We start from the raw sequence: 23,962 nt of genomic DNA, 5'->3' as shown, positions 1-23,962 counted from the left end.
CGTACCATCCAATCTCCGGCGTCGATTCACATAGTTTTTTGTTGGGAAATAAGGTAAACCAGACTGGGTCGATGATTTTTAGTATCAAAGGACTTCCGTGTGAATCATGATTTTCAAATTGTCCATCAGCTGGTCACCAAATATTTACGGCTACAACTGAATGGACACGTTTTTTTCTGAAGCCCAATAAATTATTTCTACATGTTAAGCGCTTTTCAATTTTGTACAGGGCATGCGTCTCGTTTTTATTCGAGAAAATTTTTTTGTGTGAATACTTTTAAAGTACGTATAGATCGAGCTCAGGTCACTGATCGTGACTTAATTTTAAAAATTGGATGTCAAATTTTACCAGACCGACGCCACCACAACCTTCCAATCATAGTTGGAAATGTATGCACTTGTTTTGGAACTTTGTATCAAGATAACTGGCGACATTGCCGACGCACCAGGCGGCGTACGTGTGTTTTGCATGTATTAGTAGTCCGAGCATGGGATCAGACTCGGCTAAAACTAAACGAAACACAGAAAAATAACACCGAAATGAGGAATCTGAATCTGTTATCTGAATCAGCAAATAAAATGAGCGAAAAAAAAGGTAATTTTATAACAAGAAGAGTTTCATTTCAAATTGTGTTGTATCCAAACGACGATTGTATCGTGTGATTTAAATTTATCACGATTTCCCTTGCAGTCAATATGACACTCGTCACTTTGCTGATTGTAATGTACTTCACAAAGTTTTTGGTGCCCAATACTCGCAACACTAAAATAATTAAACAAGATATCTTTTTAAAATGTCATTTTACTCGTATTATTTTATTCCCCTTACCACCTTGAATTTCAAATCGATTACATATCGAACTTCTGTACATGTGTTTTTCTCTACTGCCCTTCTGTGTGCAAATAATGAGGTCATACTCATGTCACAATACTTTGAAGCTGATCCCATGTTGATGCCATGAGACTGCGAAGCTGAGGCGACAATTAAGCCATGCGTAAGCGACAATGATGCCACAAAAGCCAAAGCTTTCGCGAGAACTGTATTGTATGTCCTACAGATAGAGAATATAACACTGGTTGAAAATCCCAGTGAAATAATGTACAAGATGTTTAATGTTAATAGTAACTTACCTCAACATCACCACAGCACCAGACTCGTAAGACCCAATCACTAAGTCAGGATATCCATTGTCATCAAGATCCAAGCCACCTGATAAAGAGTAACCAAATGTACGGAGAGATGAAATGGAATCTGGAAGATCAGCAGCCATTATCTTCTGTGAATAAGAGTGGTGTATACCATCCGGTCCTCCATGAAAGATATATACAGCACCTTTGCCATTGTCTTCATACGGAGCACCTACTGCGATATCTATGAGTAAAAGGGGTTCTTGTCAATGGCATGTCAAACAATTCTAACTGAATGAATAAATTAGGTTGATTGCTGGGAGGTGAGCAGTGAGTGGGTGGATGGGACAGTGAAAAAGATTAAAGTTGGATCGATGAATGAAATGAGTGATTAGCTTGCAGTATGGAAAGGTGAATAAAAGACATACTTAAGCCATACTTAAATGCTCTACAGCTACATGCATGCTATTAGAGGCCTTGTCATTTCTCAGGCATCACATTTTTTGAAGTACACTTGTACTGATGTAAAATAAGCTTAATTTTTCAGTTTTTGTACATTTTCAGCCACCTCAAATAATTATATTTGCCTATTGCAGCTGTTTCAGTTTTTCCGGTTCATACTTATTGCACTGTATACCGTATCTTTGTGTATTTACACTATGGACTAATCACAGTGGAATAATCCAGTAGTCTGTGTGTGAAACCTTGAGCATGAGAAATGCATTAATAAAAATGAAATGATCTGAATAAATCACAGAAAACAAAGCGAGTTTATAATACATGTAATATGTTTGTATGTCTAGTGATTTTGAGTATCCCAAAAGAAGTTCAAGAATTTTCAATTCACCTGTGGCTGCGACTGATTAGGAGCATTGAGTCAACACTTTGAGTATGGAAGTCAATATTAGAAAACAAAAGTTGAAAAGATTACTCTACAGTTTTCAAGTCTAATTTTGACATTTCCTTCCATCACTCAAACTAATATGAATAATACAGCAGGTAGATGTATGGTTCTTTGAAATAAATCTTACCATTGAATCCATCTAAGTTGATATCACCAAGGGAAGTTAATGACATCCCAAACATTGAATCTAATGGACCAGACAATCGTGTGGGGTTCCCCTCATCAAAATTGCCCTGGAAAAATAAATGACAAAATAAGATTACAATTAACTTATATATGATAACAGTTTTCATGTTCATGTGGGCAGTCAGAAGTAACATGTGAAATGTACGATGTATACGTAAAGATTGAACTTGATTGGCACATCAGAGATACAGCTCTAGAACAAATGTATTAAAAGAAATCTGATCTGAAAAACAAAATTTTTATAGTTCCATATTGAGCATGTATCAAGAATGATCAAAATGCATACAGGACCAAATATTGTCCCAGAATGACAGAAATACTTGATTTTGATGAATTTTCAACATTGAAATGACTACCATTCAACCATCTTAAATGTGATTGTTGAATGAATGAATAAATGTGCATGATGTATACAAGTTCAAATGTAGGCAAACTTTGCTGGATCTACTCACCGTTTGGTCATTCATGTAAACATACACTAGACCACCAATCCCTTCCTCTTTGTCATAATACAAAGGGGCACCAACAACTAAATCATCAAATCTGGTGGTGAGAAAATATTTTTTTTTTTTTGATTAATGAAAGCTCTAGAAAGTTTAAAAAATTCATTCCTGTTGTTTCTACAATGTACTTGGTAATCATTTATCTTAACTTTTTTCAAAACCAGTCCCCGTTTATAATCTGCACAAATATTCCAGAAATATTGCAGAATATAAGAAAAATGTATATAAAAATTTGGGCAAGAGAGTCTGGTGGTTAAAAGATTAAGGTAATTGTGCTACCGTAATTATGTTATATTGTGTATTGAATGTTTTTGTTTATCTGAGTGGAGGAGACGTGAAATTATGAAAATATGCATTAACACCACACTATCATTCCAGGCAAAGAAAACAACAAACCTACACACAAGTATTGTTAAAATTGGTAATTATGCTGCCATAGCATTACAAAGTTCCAATCACCATTTAACTAATCAGTATATTATTATTATTGCAAAATGAATGTGGGATGGGATTTTCCTCTGAATCAAATTAATGTCAATAAGACCACTGCAAGTCTGTTAAATTGCCCACTTCCAACTTTCTTTAAATCAATATGACTGCCAATAATTGATCAATTTTGAAAGTCACACAAATCCCTGTCATCATGAAGAAATTTATACATTCCGTTCAGCAGTTCTCTCATACAGGTATGACAAAATCATGAAAAAAAATCAGAATAACAATGGGGCTTGGACCCCTAATAAAATAAATCCCACCCATCATTATTGATATCCAGAGCTTTGACATCATAACCGAATGAAGAGGCCAGTCTCTCAGCATATATGGCATCTTTGGCAACGAGGACATCATCACCTTTTGCGAATAAGACAACTGCTCCACTTGAGTTGTGTCTGGGTGCACCCGCAACATACCATGTTTCTCCACTTGTAATGAAATTACCGGAATCAACAGAGAAACCTGAAAGAGTTGAACTTTATAATTATAATCTGCATTATCAGACCAAGCATCTGTAATGATCAATGATAATGAAACACTATCTTGTTGGATTTACCTGCCACTCACAGGTTTTTGACATGTGCGCATATTTTAGCGCATACAGCAGTGTCAAAATCTGTCAACAATTATCCATTTTAGCATAAGTCAACAGTATGTAAAATTCTTTTGGTTTACTGTCAATCTGTACTTTGATAACACCAATAAAATAAAAGGCCATTTTAGCAGCGACCATAATGAAAACACAGATTTTAAGTAAAAAACTACAAAAAATATTGTAAATTGTTTAATAATTCGTGACATCAAAAAATACCTTGTAAAGACAGATTTTATTTCATCATACATCACTTCATAATATTTCGAGTTATTGTGATACATTCTTAGCATAGAAAACGGAAAGAAAGTGCCCTAAGACAGGCAAAATATACTATTTTTACTGTATTTTACTGATCGATTTCCTGAGTACTGACCAGATTAAGGCAACTTCAAATTTTCATTTCATTTTCTTCTTTGTAACATGATATATCACAAATATGTAACATAAAGATGTGACAAAATTACTTTAATTAAATCTGTGCAATGTTTTACCTGAAGGCAAAAGTGATGGGACATTGTCTGACAAAGTAAACCATGGTTACAGGTTTGCCAAAATATAAAAACTCTTCAAACTCTTAATTATAAACTAAATTTCTGATCAATTTTTAGAAGTTGACTGTATATGATTTGTAGTTCTGATGGTAAAAACAACAATTTGCTATTTATTATAAAGTAATAAGTGAGGTAATATGTGAACGTCTGAAGCAAAAATCCAACAATTTCATAATAATTTTTGAATTTCTTTTTTTTATATATAGCTCAATGCTATTGTTCCAGAAAAAAAAATATCCTTACTTCATCAAAATTAAGTGGGGAAATACTTCAAAAGTAATTTTGTGTTTGTTGAACCCCATATCATGATGTTTTGAAATCACTATGTCATGTTTTTATGTACACTTTCTCACACAATGCAGGATCTTGCAGTGAACTGAAAATGGTCTATTAAAAGTAAACCTGATAATCTAAACTAATTTGAACAATCTTAAAAAAAAACATCAAGTGATATTTTAAGATTTAATCAACATTATAAATAAAAATAGTTGTTGCTATTTGATCTGATCATTTCTGACTCTGGAATTCTAAAAATTAGTTTGGTCAGCTTTGTCAATTGCATATTTAATAAAAAATAACTATAGCAGAAATAAATTAATTATAGAGAACATTTGCAAGCTGAAAGAGCAATTATTATTATAATAACATTAATTTAAAACAAGCATTGACAATGCTCAGTCCCTGTTCTGTATTTAATGTTGAATGCCATCACTAGCAGTAATCCAGTATCGTGGGAATACACTTGTTAAATAGTACTGTAATGCTATCAGTCATTGTTGGCAATGAGCTGTAATCAAAATCCAATATGTAGAATCTTTGTACTGAGTTTGAATGAAATCAAGCAAGCCATATTAGAAAAAACAGTTGTTAAAATGACATACACTTGTAACCCAATATGATCAGCATATAAAGCCGTGTTTATCTGGAAGAAATGATTCTAGAAATATTTACAGGATTTGATTTTTTGACAAAATGACCGTCAATTCACAAAACACTTGCAGTATATGCAAACTTTCATCTGAATCAGGCAATGTGTTTGTGAGGAATCAGCATGCCCATAAATAAAAAACAAAATGACTGCCATCAGTCGGCCACTTTTGTTTGAATCTCCCAAATAATACGACCTGCAATGACCCAATATGCATGATCATGATACAAAGTTTGAATAAAATGGCCCTGTTCGTCTCTGAGGACCATTTAATTACCAGAATTTAGCAATTTGAGGAGCAAAATGGCCGCCAGTGAGCTATACTTGATTAAATGGTAATGAAAATTAAAGTGCAAATGTAAGTCATTGTACATGGTATGTGTGGTAAGTTTGAATGTGATCGATCACTGCATGTTTGAAATGTACAGATGGACAGAGGCCCAAATTAATAGTTCCTGATTTCGAACTTCATTTGAAACAAGGACTAAAAATATTTAACAAAATTATTGAACCTTGGCAAATGGTGATGCACTTTTCTGAAATTTTTGAGTTAAATTTTGTATCATTTTGGCATCCAAGAATTGATCAATTTAAAATCAATCTTAATTTGTGAAAAGTGATGAAATGTTGATGGCATTAGAAGAGTTAAACATCGTACTGTACTAAACCTGACATCTCTTGTTCTTGAATTTGTTAAATTAGTTACCAACAAGATAAATTGATTTCCTTCTTAAACAAAATATTTAGTTTGTATTCAAGTTGTAAAGTAGCAATACCGGTATATATCAAAATGACAGCTTTAGAATAAATGACTTCATAAACATGCAAAATTAAAACATCTACCACTAGGTGGCGCTATAATGTAAAAGACGAAACCTGATAGAACTGCGTACTAAAGATTTCGGAGAAATTGTACCAGTTTACAGGTGATTACATAGGAGACATGTTTGGTTTCTTGAAGGTATTCATTTTACATAGTTATCCAAGAAATGTTCAATATACAGAGTACTTCACTTTGAAGAAGTATTGTGATTTACAGGTGTGCAGTTTACAGAGGTGTTTGGTTTCTCAAAATGTTCAGTTTACAGAGGTATTCAGGTATGCAGATTACAAAGATTTTTGATAACAGAGACTTAGAAGGGACTGGGAAAGGAGTTTGGTGAAAGACAGGTTTCTCTGGATAAACTTTCAATTATTTGCATGAATAGAATATACGCCCATATTCAATTTTATTTCTATTTTTAAACAGATTTCAGAAGTTGGTGGAGAGGTAACTCACCCAGGTAACTATGTTTCTGAACTCTAGCCTCCTCTTCAGTCCGACCGCTTTTATACACGACTGGGTCGGGAAACTCATCATCGGATGCATCATTGGTGAAAATGACACCTCTCCAGTCCATAGAACCAGGCGTTCCAATTATGATATCTTTGCGATTCTACAAAGTAGAGAATTAAAGACTAGAAAATAAATGTCTTTTACATACAACAAGAACAACTGAGTTAGTATTCACAGTGCAAAATAAATTCCATTTCAAGTACAACTTTCAGAGAACATTAATAGATTGCTGCATGCTCTTTTTAAGAAGATTACAATTTTATCTGTGCAAACCAATAAGTTAACTACAATCTTTGCAGAAACGGTGGATCAGTAGTACTACTGGTAAGTATTTCTGAGAGATAGTTTATGAATAGTATGAATAGCTGGACTGAAATATTAACTTCACTGGGTTTAAATTTCGCTGATTTAGCATTTCAGGGATATTCAGTGGGTTTTAAATTCACGGTTTTGTCATTTAAATAATATGTTCTATGCTAAATTTTACATATTCACTGGGTTTTAATTTAGCGCATTTTCCAGTCAGCGAAATAAGCAAAATTAAAACCCAGTGAATAAATAACCTATTTACAGTATTCTTGTTTGTGCTTGATGCAAATGCTAGTGATTTCACATTGAAAGGAAGCTATTAAACAAATGGATGACAATCATGGATTACTGAATGCCAACTTGTACTACTGGAAGAGTAACAATACTTACAGTTGTAAAGTCACAGTCTGTACCAGCTTGACAGAAGCCATAATTTTCATGTCCTGGTGTTCTACCTTCACACACTGTCCATGTTCCTCCATTTATATGGTCTATATCTAGCTCTAAGGCTGAATTCAATTGGTAGCATTTACCAACACCATATATGTAATCATCCCCTACTTGTTTATATCGATGTGCACATGCCTGTAACAAGAATAAACATTCAGTATACACAAATCCTACAGCCTCATAGCACTTTCCCTTCTCAGCAACAAAGTCATTGCTTTGTGTAGTGATTGACATGGTTCCGATGAAATACAACACAATTTTTATCACAAGTGATAGCTATATAGTTACTATGACTCCAGTAACTACATGTATATGGAAGCCCTGCATTTATTAACTGAACATCGTGATTTGATTGGTTGAATTATTAATCTGTGCATGCATTTTAAATGGGGAAGAGGGGGAGAAAACAAAACCACACAAGACTGAGGTTTGAAGTTAAATGGTGAACTTAAATGTGTTAATGCACCTAATTCAGCACACTGAAATTTGTGGTATAGCTAAATAATGTCTGAATACCAGTAGGTTGATATGATAGTCTATTATGATGAAACACATTCATAAATCTAATAGTTTGCATTTGGCTGTGATTCACAGGAAAAGGTTCGTGCAATTGCAAATGTGTTTGTGGGTGCTTAGCTGAGTTAGTGGAATCATTATTATGATAAGTTCTTGGGTGACGTAATGAATAAAATGCATATACAATAAGCAAATGAGAATGTCACAGCCTAAGCTTCTCTGTTCTTGTGGAAAACATTTCCAGTTCCACACTGAACAAAATGAATGTAACATGTGTGAGTCGATAGTCTATAGATTGGATCATGACACAGATACTGCTTTTTTCTGATGAAATGTACTTGTAGAGTTATGAATACAATATCCTTGGGTGCGGAATTACATCACAGGACGTTTCACGTTGCTAAGACGTGCACCACTGTACCACGTATTTCTATGGGCTCTGCAACAACAGGAACTCAACTTTGAAGTAAACCTGAACAATCAAATTTATATGCGTTACATGTGCAGGGGTAATCTTGTTACACTGTTCAGGGGAGTCTCAACAACCATTCTAAAGTACCATTTTCTGAGAGTTTTCGGCCTTTGTTTTCACCGTGATGGTTGCCATGCAGTGAAAATGCCCGGATGTCTGCCCCCGAGGATATATACATACTGTAACCCATAAATTCAGCTGTCGGAGGTCCCCACTGCAGCATAAGTACTTACCACAACTTTACCATCTTTTCCCTGACTTCTAACTGTCACTCCTAGCCACTGATCACTCTTTTCTTCTCCAATGTCATTACCTAATACAAATAGACAACCAAGTCAACATGGCATGCCAGGTTACATATCCCAATATTTCATATTCAGCAATGACAAGTCTCTGTACAATTTTTAGTGTTTTTTCAATAATTATTTACACTACTGTGATAGACAGGACAGTGGAACGATTTGTTTATTGTGCCCATGACATTCATAATGCTTTTCTAGCACATCTTGAATTTCTAAAACACATGGATGTGCAAAGTTTGAACATAATCAGTTTAGTCGTGTTAGCAATATGACTCCAAAAAACAACATTCATTAAAAACAATATGGCCATCAGTTAGCCATTTTGAATCAAATCAAATTCACCAAGAACCCATTGTGTTTAATGAACATACCAGCATTAAATGAAATTTGTTCATACATGTACATGGCTGAAATCCTGTTATGTAATGACAGAAATGCATGATTTTGACGAATTTTTAGCCCTAAAATAGCCGCAATTCAGCTACATGTACCTTGGATAATGAAATAAATACATGTGCTTATATGCAAGATATGATGTGTGATGTATAAGTTTTAATGAAAACAGCCCAGGCATGTCTCACTCTGAGATACAAATGCATCATAAATCCTGCGAAATATTTGGTTACCCCGGTATGTATTATTCCTATCACAAAACAGTACTACTAAATTTTGATGGAAGAACAACATTTGCAAGATGAAATTTTCGGCGATGATTTTGACTGGGTCATGAATTGTACTCATCATAAGTCATGTCCACTAGCAATATAACGGCATCATATTGTATTAGAATATCATTCAAATAGACAACTTTCTTTGGCTGTGTAGTTTAAAATATAGCAAATCTAATATGTAGCAGGCAATGCCTGGCGAGCAAGTACAGCCGAGTAGTTTATCAATTTACTAATAATAGAACTGACATAACTCTAGAACATTAAAGCACATAAACAGCAGGATTCAAGTTATTAGTTCACACGCGAGTTGAGCGTAATTCAAGATGGCGCCATGCACGGTTCGTGTGTCGCCAATAAAAATACCCGAAACACTATTCAAAGTTCAACTTCTTTTTGTTTGTTGCCAGATAACGAGTGACTCATCATTGAATAGCATTCTGAAGATGCTAGATGTATATCATGAAGGAGCTGTCTTGCTTCGCATAATTTGTGAAATAAACAAAATGGCAATGAGTACTGACCAGAAGTGCATAGTTTTTTAACTTTTCTTAAAGTATATCGATATCTTCCATATTCTTATATATACATGTATATAAAATACATTACATATGTTATCTTAAGAGTGGGCTTTGGCCACTCTCGCTTCGCTTGCTATAAAAAAATATCACCATATTTGCACATAAAAGTTCATAATTTAATGATCTTCTCTTGAAGATGCACTTTTAATGCAGTAAACACATGTATGGTGTTTTTATTGACAGATCTATCACCCCGATTCACACACCAAAAAAATATTGTGGTTGTGTACACTGTCTTTATATACATTTTTCTAGAGGGCACAACATATTGGAAAGATGTGTATTGTGCAAGTGAAATATATGTATGTACTAACACCATTTTTAATTCCAAACATATCACCCACAATATCATCCACATTTACTGCCTCAATCACAATCAATGGTATAGTATTTAACCCAGTCTTACCTTCTGTATCTATCTCTAACAACTCACAATCATCAGTATAAGAGTTTAGTGGACATTTAAAAACACCGCCGCCTTGCAGAATCCCAGGCTGGTTTGTCTGTAATTTAGGAGCGCCAACTAATAATCTGAAAGATATATCAACGGCTTAAATTGAGTGATTTATGTACAGGATTGAGAAAAATGCATGTAAATGTATTAGAACACAGATTATTAGATTTATAAAAGAGTTGATTTGCATCTACTGTTGGAAATCACATTAACAGGTTAACTCTGCGTCAATCAGGACCACTTCAGAGAAATATGATTTGTCTCAGATTTGAGCTCTGAACTGAAAACTAAACTACGTTTGTATATTAAGATACTACATTCCGGTAAAAGAATGTCAGGTCTGACTAGGTCTATGACACCTGTCTATGTAAATTTATTTTATAAAACCATGACTAAATGTAATATGAGGTTTTGCTACGTCTACTTAGTAGGGTTTGTTTGCAAACACTGTACTTCAATCATAAATTGATTGAATTCAGATGTCAACATGTTGAACTCATCTATGCAACCATATTGATATTATACAGGTATATCAAACATATACATTTGTATTAATTAAGCATATGGTATCCATGGTATACAGACTCCCTAGTGCTTACCAGAACATTATCTTCTCATCTGGTTACACGTATGTGCAAATTTGAATTTGGACAATTTCACTTGTAATAAGAACCAATATCTAACAAACAAGGTGAATAGGATTATTGTCTCTCTGATTAAGGGAAACGTTTAGTAAGTTGGTTTTGTAACTCTAGTCAAGTACACATATAGTTTTATTGAGGCCATGATAAGTATTATATTATTTCATATCATTTTTTGTGTGTGTTCAGTATGTACAATTCGTGCTGGTGGTTATAGGATTCTATAAGCTTCATTTTTGTAAAGATCGATTTTGAATGACCCTTGACCTCTTCAAGTGCGTTAAGTTACATTAGGCATACAAGTAGATCCAGTGGCAAGGAATGTCTACTTTGCAACATCTATGGTCTACTGACTGTTCCAGGTTCGGTAAGAAGGTGCAAGCCCGAGGTATGAGGGCACAGTGTCCCTGTTTCCCTTTCTGGAAGAACCCCTGATAAATACTGATGATATATATCTGGTTGAAAATACTCGCACTTAATGACAACTGAAAACTGGTTTAACATGGTGCCACAGACCATGGAGGCAAATATACATGTACATCCATGGTCAAAGACAATCAGAAAACACTAGCAGTGAACATTTTGTTGTATAGGACCTTTAAGACAGCGAGTAAGTAATTTTTTCAGTTGTGACTGGGATTTTAAGACAGCGAGTCCAATGACTTTTGCCAAATGTTGTTCTCATGAAAGCCCACAACAATGATTAAATTGTGTAAATTGATGCATACATGTACATGTATAATGTATCGATGCAATTTGATTGGTTTACAGTTCAAAACAATAACCAGTAAGAATGAGCACTAACTGCTATAAACACAGTAAATATTTGTTAGTTTTTAATTTTGCTATTTTCATCAAAAAGAATTATTCACTAAATTAAATCCATGTGAACATGTAAAACAACAAACAACATTGTTTCCTCTGCCAAGTTCAAATGCATTGAAATTGCTCTAAGTATCAAAAAAGTAAAATTAAATACCAGTGAAAATAAATGGTTATACAGTACATGTACCTATAAACTACATGTTCAATGCATCAAACCCACATTTTTAATGCCTCAAATGAATTCTACTGCACAAATCTTTGAAAGGCTGCCCGCCCAACAACTTATTTATAGAGTACAAAATAGATTTGTTATTTTCATAGCTCTTAGGTAACTTTATATTGATTTTATATATTATATTCCCCAAAGTACACAAAAGCAGCAACTTTGATGACTCCCATCAATAATGTTGATTAAAATTCCCTACTCAGCCTAGAATTTAATCTTGAGTGTTTCCTAAGAAATGTCCTCGCCTGCAGCAAAGTAATCACACATGAAGTACTTTCCTTAATGTCACTCAACGTATTTGTCAGATTTCATTTATTTTAATGCAATTTCCTGAGCAAATCACGGTCTAGACAGGCGACAACAACTGCACTTTATACATCAATATCCATACAGATAGCTAGCAAGTTATCTTAATGGGTTTAATGAGCTCAGTTCTAAAGGAAATAAACCAAACACGATAGTAGGAAGTACGCAAAAGACAAATATTTAAGGAGACATTTCTCTTCCACAATGATCTTTAGAATTTTTTTTGTACATATTCAGTACTTTGTTAGAAAACATTTACTTAACAGAAGAGTTCCATACACAATTCACAAGCAATATAATGGCATGGAACATTGGTATCTGAAGAGGCATGGTATGGTCTACTTCTCTATATGTTCATAGTATGGCGATTGGAATTAAAGAGTAACATATGTGAAATATGGACATTTGCATAATACTTTAACATAATAATACAGCCTATACATTTTATATCTGCACACATTTTTTTTTTCAATTTATACAAATGAGAGTAAAAAAATAAATATCCACATTTCAGTTGATTTGATGTTTGATGTAGGAATATTGACTGGTTTGGGAAGGAATCAAATATGCATTGTACACATGTAATTAGATTAACCAGGTTTCAATTTAACAGAAAAAAACATTGAATAATTAATTCTTTACAAAATAAGAGTAAATTTTACATGTAAATGATATGCAATGGAAATTGCTTCATTAATGATGGTCCATATGTTGGAAAGATAAACCAATTTTTAAACATGAAGGTCAAAATATTCAAATAATGTAGTGAAAGATTTTATACCCGACAACAATGTTTGGATAAATGTGCATTATTAATTAATCACAATTTCGAAACACGCATGCACATAATTTGCAACATTAATATATAACTTGCGGTACAGGTTGTCAGACAGAGCCTGCAGAAAGCTTTAAAGTCTCAATTCAATATTCCAGTCAATACTTAATAGTGAACAAACCAACAAATTCTGTGAGAATAAACTTTGCCGTCGAAAAGTCTGCTGTAGAAGGTGCAGGGCATATATACATGTATAAACACAGGAGAATTACAGGCAATTTAAGTTGAACTGACTCGGCGGCATTTTCTGATCGTACCAAGATTTCTCAAGAGTCAAAAGGTTCAATCTTCTCGGCTTTATTACATTTTGAGACCTATAACCCTTAGAAGCATTACGTTTTAACAGAGAGCTTCCCTTACATGATGACAAAATGATCCCGGTAAATATATCATGCCAATGAGAATCGATTTCCTGGATTACAAAAAACGTAATTAGATAACCAATCATTATATCCAATCTACAGTTCATCAAATTCTGACAAAATTACATTAGACTGAACGTTTTAATTGAAAGTACATGTACTAGGCAGTTACGTAATTTGTGGAGTCAGCAGTTACAAGGCACCAAGTTGTGATCACAGACAAGTCTCTGATTATTCTTTATGATTCTTGTAGAAAACATGACAATAACAGATACTAAAAGTATGTTTCAATTCCTGGGTATTGATACCATGTTTTTGTACAATACAGGTATGTGGTTCTAAGGGCTGTGGTTAATGGAAATGTACACACAGTAAATGTAACTGCTCAAGTCGTACATTTCCCTTTAAAATAAGGGTAACTGCAATAAGAGATGCTGACTTTAATTAACCAGCAATTATTTTTTTATGTATTTTAATATAATTTCTTTGTTAATTTTTGAATAAATGAACTTAATTTCCCATTGGCTACAAGTCTTCTATTTAAATTGTTGAAAAAATATGGAAAAAAATAAAACTGCATTTTTCGCATTCTCATGTTCCCTTTGCTTACATTCTACAATCACAAAGTACTCCTGTTTAAACAAACGAGGCACTTTTTTATCAATATCTCCAAAAATATACGAGCCAGCCACAACAAACTTGAACTATACCAATAGTGTACATAGGTTACAAAATATCAAAATTTGAGAAAGGTTGAACCAAAAAAGCCACATGAAGTGTTAAAGATGGCGACAACAACAGAAATGGCAAATACCCACAAGCATTGTAACCCCTACTTTATTATTATTATGAGAAGAGTAAAAAAATAAGGAGGTTTATTTTAGGGCAAGAAAACGTGTTCAAACAAGAACAAGCCATTATGTTCATTCCATTCTGATGGACTTAACCAATGTTATGATACAAAAAAATGCACTACATTGTAATTTGTATCAATTACTGTTTCCAATATCAGACCAGTATGCATTCATTCATGCAGATGAAAAATAAAAGAGAAAATATGGTTCATTCTTAAGTACTGTTTGTACGGTATGTTGAACTGTCACGTATTTTAAAAAATCTATTAGCGATAGTAATTATTAAATGCCATATGGTCAGAAGTTGATTTGTTTAGTCGTTTATCATATTGTGATATTTTTACTCCCATCTATTACTGCCCTTCATACTGAATTAATTCTCGGTCAAGATATCACACTTGAACTTCAAACACATCAATCATAGACATAACTGACAAGGTTTTAATAAATTGTAATTAAGTATCGTAAGTATGCAAGCACTGAATGTTATTGATTGTTAACTTCACTTTCTTATTTAGGAATGTCACAATAACGAGCGAGGGTAACCAGAACAGTAGATGCAGTACAAGAAGCTTCTCACCATCCTTTTTACTGGCTGATCCCTTCAGATCTTAAATGCTGTATCTAAAAACATGATTTGCAAAAATTCTGAGTCTGCTTATTTCACGCTTTTAGCAATTGGTACATCCCTGGAGACTAAGTAATTTTTTCAATTCATATTGGCTAACTGGCATCAATTTACTGTACTAAAACTTCCCAGGGTTGTACATGTCTCATGAGACAACCAAAGAAATTAATCACTTGTAAAAATATTTCTCGCCAGGTAAATTTTTCCTACATCATAATACAATCAATTTTGACAAGTGTCTCTGGTATTACCTGCACACCATAACCCATAAAAACTTAAATGTCAATCTGTACACTGTTTAAGAGCAGTTCATACACTCTTGTATGATTAGGGATTAATTAAAATTTCTCAGGCCAAGCTAAAGCTCATGATAACGTACAAACATTGAGGATGAAGTGGCATGACATCCATACCTTGAAAAACAAATTTTTTGTTTAGTATTTTGCAGACAGGATTATACTTTTGTATTTGCTTGAATAGTAGCGCATGCATATGTGGATTATGAAGGTGTTCCTATGGTCAAGACAAGTAATATTTTAAATTTATAGCTAAAGCTCATGATAACGTACAAACATTGAGGATGAAGTGGCATGACATCCATACCTTGAAAAACAAATTTTTTGCTTAGTATTTTGCAGACAGGATTATACTTTTGTATTTGCTTGAATAGTAGCACATGCATATGTGGATTATGAAGGTGTTTCTATGGTCAAGACAAGTAATATTTTAAATTTATCAATTTCATAAATTCATTTTGCGACACAAATGTTGTTTATTTGTTTACATGAACTAAAGCCAAAAACAGCACACAAGACAGTTTGACATCCCCTTCTGACTTGTAAGCCATATTCCCAACAATGAATGAAGTAAGCCTGGCAAGTGGGCAGTATGTACTCTTCTTTTCATCGCTCATTGAGTAGCCATTGACAAAAGTCAAACCCGCAATCTCCCTTTAAATAAATGTATGGTGGGCGGATTCACACTAACCATTGTGCCACACATGTTACTTAATGATTCAGTCTACAACAAAAGATTTTTGGTTTATATGTGCTTCTATCAGAGATGTGCTTCAACTAAACTGAAAACTATGTCATGAAAATTACAATATGAAGTGAAATCATAACTGATGAAAATTAATCTTTTCATAAATTTATGCCAATATATATAATCAAAGAAAGCTTAGAAAGAACTTCCATGTGCTGAGAGTATTGGAGACACATTAAATATAATTTGAAATTACTTAGCTGAAAACTAATTATGCAAATCAGAAAATTAACATGAACAGATTTGATTGTAAAACTAATGAGGTCTGCGCAATGTAACAAAAACTCTATGTACCAAGTTTAATTGAAATGTGATTAGAACCAAAAAATTATGAATTATTATGCTAATTGGGGAAATAATATGAACAGAGTTTTACCCCAAACTAATTAGGTTTGTACATTGTCCTAGAGCATCTTTGTACTAAGTTTCATTAAAATGGAAATTAGTACTTTAGATATCAGTGTGAAAGCTTAAAATTGGTTAATTATGCAAATTGGGTAATTAATATGTACACCTGCATTGTTTATTGCCCCACAGAAGGTGTGAGACAAATAAAGATTATCCCCATAACTTGCCTGATGTCCTGTGTAATTGAGAACGGAAGAATGATAGATGAAAGAAATGCACTGAGAGCGTGAATGTGACTGTCAACTTGTCCTTTTTATATTTCTGACACACAATCGACCAATTCACAAACTATTCAGTAGTAACTACTAGTATGGTTTTTGCCGAAACACCGAAGGACACGTTGAGATATTCATTGTCAATGTTGTCTTTATAACCAAGTAAAGAACGTCACGATTTTAGTACGCCTTTATCGGAAAATCGGAGGTATCGAAAATACATTCTCACAGACAGACCGGAACAGGAAGTCAGCAGAAAACAAAAGATTTTTTCCTTAGCGTGGGGGGAATTTGGTTAGCGTGGGGGAAAACAGAGGTGTTAATCCGGTCATGGCAACGTTTGAGGGATCGTGACGTAGCTCCGACTGTGAGAATGTAATGATTACGCAGCCCACTCTCGCTGATCGTGATTTTGGGTTATTTTTTGCATTTTATTTGAGACGTTCGTTTTTGGATGATTCGAGACAAAATGTTCAGGGAAGTAACAAAATAACTGGCATTAGTTTGGAGAGGACTCTCTTGCCGAAAATAATCAAAATTGAAGTCGAATGGATTAGTTCCACAAACTTGTGCGATCAACTTGTCTTACAGCAAAGTGAAGTCTACGTGACCCGCCTGACCCAAATATTTAAATTAGCTATTTGTGAGAATTTAAAATAATCTGAACTTGTACCAATCAGAAAATGCCTTGTAACAGGCCTGGGCTTTCGTGAATGATTTCGTCTCTCCGATTGGTCACAGGAAATTATTTTTAATACATGTAATTGTTACTTTCTCGGTATCGTTTCGTATTTGGTTATATAGGGGTGGGGCTATAGTTTGACCCTGTTTGCGTGGACTGTGAAGTACGTGAATATCATTATAAGCTGGCTTGATTATGAAACAGGAAATATAAACCAAAGCTGTACTGTCAGACGTCTAGCGCAATTAAAACAATGCCCAAGTACCCAAGCTGTACAAATCTATAGAAAAACGTGTTTTTATTTATTGTTTTTGCCATAAATACAAGTGATTGGGCATCATTTTTATCATTCGTTCCATGCTTCCTTTGCAAGTATGTCCTCTCCTGTCGCTGCTGGTCAGATCAATTCTATCCGAAACTATTTTATATTGTCACCAAATCAACCACCACGCCAGCCACAGCCACGCAAGTTATTCCCAGTTTTCAAGAAAAAAGTTTGCCGTAACAAACTTGGTAAACAATTGTACAAGTGATTCGAGTGTTGGGTCAGACACTGAGAGTGCTACAAAATCCGACTTCAGGCATCGCTACGCATTGTCAGTGAAACGTGACTTCAGGCATTGCTACACATTGTCGACGAATCGTCGTATTTATTTGACATTTGTTATTCCCATAACAGTATTTTTACAGAATAAATTAATTGCAATGATACATTATTAATAATTACTTGTCTGTTTTGGTTGTGTGTGTGTTTGCCTATCCCCTTCCCTATTTCACAATGAAAAAGTTTGATGACCCTGGTTTAAGAGCCACTGGCTACAGGGTTGTCAACATGTTACCTCAAATAAGCACCACCCAGAAATGAAAGTGTTACAAAGTGGCTCTTATTTGAGGGTTTTTACGGTAGTACCTGAGATATCAGTTTGAAAGTTGGAAATTGGTTAATTATGCAAATTAGGTGATTAATATGCACACATATTTACCAAAAACTAATTGGGTCTCTGCATAATTTTAGATTCATTGAAATGTGATGATTAGTACTTTAGATATCAGTAGAAAAGCTGAAAATTAATTATGCAAATTAGGTAATTAATATGCACATTTATTTACCCTGAAACTAATCAGGTCTCTGCATAGTCCTAAAGGATCTATGTACCAAGTTTCATTGAAATGCGATGATTAGTACTTGAGATACCCGTGGAAAAGCTGAAAATTAACTAATTATGCAAATTAGGTGATTAATATGCACAAATATTTATCCAAAACAATCAATCTCTGCATAGTCCTTGAGTATGTAAGTACCAAGTTTCATTGAAATGTAATGCTCACTACTTATATCAAAAGCTGAAAATTAATTAATTATGCAAATTAGGTAATTACATGTACTGATATTACCATAAAAACTATCAGGTCTGTGCAGTGTCATATGACATCTATGTACCAAGTTTCATTGAAATGTGATGATTAGTACTTGAGATATCAGTGGAAAAACCGAAAATTGACTAATCATTATGCAAATTAGGTAATTAGTATCCACGGATTATTACCAAAAACTAATCAAAACCTAGCATTAGTTCAGAAAATCTATGTACCAAGTTTCATCAAAATCCAATGAGTGGTTGTTTAGATATCAGTGGAAGAGTCATGGAACCACTAAAAAATAGCTAATTATCATGCAAATTAGGTAGTTAATATGCACGGATTTTTACCAAAAACTAAATAAATCTGCGCATATGTTCAGAGCATCTATGTACCAAGTTTCATCAAAATCCAATGAGTGGTTCTTTAGATATCAGTGGAACAGTCATAGAACAGCTAAAAATTAGCTAATTATCATGCAAATTAGGTAATTAACGAGCATGGATTTTAACCAAAACCTAATCAAAACCTAGCATTAGTTCAGAGCATCTATGTACCAAGTTTCATCAAAATCCAATGAGTGGTTCTTTAGATATCAGTGGAACAGTCATAGAACAGTTAAAAATTAGCTAATTATCATGCAAATTAGGTAATTAACGAGCATGGATTTTTACCAAAACCTAATCAAATCTGCGCATTGGCCCAGAGCATCTATGCACCAAGTTTCATCAAAAACCGATGTATGGTTCTTGAGATAGCAGTGGAACAGTCGGACACACATACACACATACACACACACACACACACACACACACACACACACACACACATACAGACACACTAACTGCAAAGACTCCCATTTTGTGCTTCGCACATGGGAGTCAAAAATATGAAAATGATGATTATGTATACATATATGACAGAACTGATCTTTATTCCATTATCCAATATATCATGGCAGTTCAGTATAATAAAGTAGTTTAATAATTTTATTATATCATACTATGTAATAAAATAAAAATCCCAACAATCTAATTGGTTCCCGAACTTAGGAAATCATCAATATATCTCAAGATATTGGTGGTTTTAAACTATATTACTTGAATTATTATTATTAGGAGTAATATCAATTTGAATATTTCTTGTGTTTCAGTTTACTAAAATGCATGTGTGATATAATAGCTGTATATATTCGCAATGTCATTTCAAATTCTCCCAACCTCCACTTCTCTGTGCACAGGTATTTTTTTCACCCATGTCTTATTGTGATTTTTCACGAAGTGCAAATTAACCAGTTTGAATTTAATCCAAATTTGGCAATTATTTTAACAATGCATCCTCAAAACCATTTATATAGTGATGACTCCAAAAATAGTTATTTCATAAAATAGTCAAATAAAAAAAACAAGCAGCCTCTCGGCTGAGATAGCTCCGCTGCTACATGTAGTAATGCACATTTCAATTAAAGAACAGAAGATATCATTAGAAAATGAACAATATGCATAGTATCAATGGGACTTGCTGTTTTCAACAAGAATTCAAAAATATCATTTTTTACCATAAATGACTGGTTTTTAACAAGAAGAAAATATAACTTTTTACTAAAAATGACAAAAATATTCACCAAAATTAAAAAATTAAAGATATCCTCATGAAATGAACAAATCTGAGAGAGGTCCACATGTAGTACCTATATATGTAATATCAAAGCAATTGGACTTGCGGTTTTTAACAAGAAGTCGAAAATATCACTTTTTACCAAAAATGACAAAAATATTCACCAAAATTAGAGAATTGAAGATATGATCATGAAATGAACAAATCTGCGCGAGGTCTACCCAAGGTACATATACACCAAGTATCAAAGCATTCAGGCTTGTAGTTTTCAAGAAGAAGTCGAATAAGTAAAACATTGACACGGACGACGACGACGGACAAAATCACTCATACATGTATGATAAGCTCCGCTCGACAAAGTCTACAGCGGAGCTAATTAAATCAACATAATTGAGGAATTCAATATTGGTTTCTATGGGAAAAATATATAGTGAAAAAATAGTATGTTGTTACAAAATGGGTAATTCTGACTGTTCAGATTTATTATGAGATTACTATTTATTTTATGGATTTCTGGAAATTGGAAATTGTTTCATTGTTTTTACGATTTTTCCAAAAACATTTAATGGGTAAAACAATCAAAAAGCTATGGCATATATCTAAATCTGTAATTAAGTATCACTTTAAAAATGAAATATGGTGATACAATTTAAACCCTATTAAATACTTGTGAGCGACATTAATGTTCATGTGACACACATACAGTGTGACAAACATTGTCTTTTCAGGTGCGTCAGCTCACCAGTGCATTTAAAATTGCAGCTGACAGACAAATATGAGATGCATATTTAATGTTCAATGAACATGTAGTCATTCATAATAAAAAAATGAATTATTCTCTTAATGTTTTGAAGATAGTGAAAAATCAAAATATTATGCCACAAATAACCATAAATTTCATAAATTTGGATGATTTATGCATGTATCACACTGGGCCAGGCAAATTATTAAAATTATTAAAATGCTAGATGCATTGTGAGGGCCTTATAGCAAGGCACATACACATATATATCGCAACATTGAGATGAAATCATTTTTTCAATTTCTGACAACAGACTCTATGATGTCATACTTTACCCACAATCCTTTGCTGAAGAATAAAGATGGCGGTCTACATAAATTGATAAAAAATTGAATATCTAGAGAATTAGAAGTGATATAATAAAAACTGTAAATTGCATGTTCTTACATTTGCCTAGCTCTTCCATCGAGGAGTATATGTTGTTAGCCTTTACTTTCACTTTAATATAGTCTATCCATGCAGGCTAACAGCAGGCAATGTATTAAGCTAATTACAGCTACTAAGTATCACATGTCACAAAGATCCTGTTTAGACTATATACATACTTACACTATCAAAAGCACATCTCCAATAGAGGTGCTGTCGCCCAAAAAAATGTTTGTTTTGGTGAAAGTACGTGTACATGTATGAATGCCAAACTTGCACTGATTTTTTTAAAGTGCCTGTGCAATGCCCACCCTCACGTTTCCCATTTTAGATCTGTGTTCCACTGAAAAGGGTAGTTATTGATTTTTTTGCTGAAAATGATTACTCTTATCCAAGTAAATTTGGGATATTTCTCGTGTTGTAGCCACGCCCACCTATCGTGAAACGGTCGACTGTTTCCGGATTTCCGACTCACGCCAAAAGTGCGCCACCAAATGACAAAATGTGAGAGGAAGTCATACCCCTGAGCCGTAATAACACTGGTCGTTCACAGTATACTTTTAAACGATATACATTTTTCAGTCGGCGTTTTTTCTTGTTTTTTGTCTATTTTTTTTTTTTTTTTGAGATGTTTTTAGATGTTGTGTTGTGGGCAGTTGCAGTGGAACGTATAGCCATAGTGTATGTATTCACACGTTTCTAATCGATCCAAAGGTGCGACATCACTTAAACTTAGATTCCTTTTTTTGGGAAAAACTGTCCTCTTCCATAAAAAAACGACTAGGTTTAAAGAGAAACATCGACAACGTAAACCTGGCGCAACACTTTTGAAAGAAATAGATTCCGGACCAGCCCATGATGACCGAGGCGGATTTCAGAAGAGATAGAGAGACGTCCGGCAAGTGTTTCAAATCAGTCGACTTTTTTGCGATCCTGATTATCGTTTTATAGAGACCATTTAGTCCCTGTTAAGTAAAAGGTAGCAATAATTTTGACAGTGACACGAAAACGAAGCGTCTGACAAACAGAAAATCACTCAGCCCTTACACACTGCTAACTGTTTTCATTTTCGAAGGCTAAAAGTTTCTGAAATGTTTGGTGATTGGTGTTGAATGTCGAATTCACACCTCTGTTCTTTTTTACCTCTGTGCTCGCAGCTTTATCTGTGTAATAATTTATGAAATAAGAATCCGGGCTTGGTCAATGAGTTTCCACCAAATAAAGTTTTAATATGATGTTATAATTATGACAATCACGCCATGGATCACGATAACTCGAATCCACTCTGAATTTATCTGTATGTGTGTCGATCTCGATTATTTTTGTTATCCAATTAAACGCCGCTTTTAACGCACTTGCCCTCGCCGTGACCCGACGCGTTCACCTATTTCAACAAAATGTCAATTTATTTCCATGCGGCTGTCATTTATTTAGTAACTGTGATTTGTCGTTTTTTTAATTATTTTATAGTGATCATTATAGTCTAATGTTTAGAATGTCAAAATACAATGTATGTTCTCTTTTATTTTAATTTTGAAAGTTTTACTCAGACGATCGATGAAATAAAACAGTTTAGTGACGTGCCTAGTAACCTGCTAAATAACGAGATAATTCCGACGTCAAATTCTATTTTGTCCAGCGACAGTGTACAAATGTGCGCCGGTGTCGGTGACGATCACGGTGACCAGCTACACCAGAACGGACATATTTCGCATATAACTCAACCCCATGCAACAAAAATTGATACTACATGTATGTGTTCATTATGGTCCATTCTTCCTCGACGAACAAGTACATAAGTGACAATGTAGTCAAAGACGAGAAAACTGCACAAGAAATTGGCCATATTTACACGTATCGGCAACGCAAGCTGCCATGCGACTTCCCCTTCTGACGTCACAAGGGGAATTTCTGTATGCAAATGAGAAGCTAATGAGGAGCCTCGTTTTAAAATACACAAAAATAAAGTTGCCGTAGACTGAGTTTAAAACACATTTTTTCACTTAAAAAAAATAATTCATGCTTAGAAACATAAAAATTAATAATATTTATGTATCTATTGATAATTTTAGGCATGAAAATAGCAGCCATTTCACAGGCACTTTAAAGATAATCATCTAAACAGTACATATGCATACATGAATTGAAGTGCATGCAATTCAAATAGAGCAAATACATTATCTGTATCTTGAATAAAAACAATGTACCAGTATGTTTCAATAGTGAAAATATTTGTACTGCTCTAAAATTATCAAAATTATTATCTATTTGGTTCATGACTATATCATAACAAATTTCCATTGTCGGTAAAATAATATTTTAAAGCAGCAATAATTTGAATAGTTTTAATGGCCAATAAAATCCAGAAAGAAATGACTAGAGCTCGTAAAGGTCTTTTTGTTCAAGGGTCTTAT

The 23,962-nt window shown here is 33.8% G+C and overlaps 1 protein-coding gene across 2 annotated transcripts in view; it reads right to left on the bottom strand.

The window, feature by feature from the left end:
• The window catches only part of LOC100329034 (integrin alpha), a 79,545-nt gene that overhangs the window by 27,706 nt on the left and 27,877 nt on the right, over nt 1–23,962 (bottom strand). For both annotated transcript variants that reach the window (XM_006815776.3, XM_085501479.1), the window contains exons 2-9: nt 10,331–10,455; nt 8,607–8,686; nt 7,326–7,520; nt 6,570–6,726; nt 3,477–3,678; nt 2,671–2,761; nt 2,160–2,265; nt 1,132–1,372 (exon numbers count right to left, since the gene is read on the bottom strand). In XM_006815776.3, the coding sequence (XP_006815839.1) occupies nt 1,132–1,372; nt 2,160–2,265; nt 2,671–2,761; nt 3,477–3,678; nt 6,570–6,726; nt 7,326–7,520; nt 8,607–8,686; nt 10,331–10,455 (1,197 nt within the window). The remainder of the gene's footprint in view (nt 1–1,131; nt 1,373–2,159; nt 2,266–2,670; nt 2,762–3,476; nt 3,679–6,569; nt 6,727–7,325; nt 7,521–8,606; nt 8,687–10,330; nt 10,456–23,962) is intronic.

Source organism: Saccoglossus kowalevskii, chromosome 7, assembly GCF_978046115.1.
Source record: "Saccoglossus kowalevskii chromosome 7, keSacKowa6.1, whole genome shotgun sequence".
NCBI classification, from domain to species: domain Eukaryota; kingdom Metazoa; phylum Hemichordata; class Enteropneusta; family Harrimaniidae; genus Saccoglossus; species Saccoglossus kowalevskii.
This window is presented reverse-complemented; position numbering and strand designations above follow the sequence as displayed.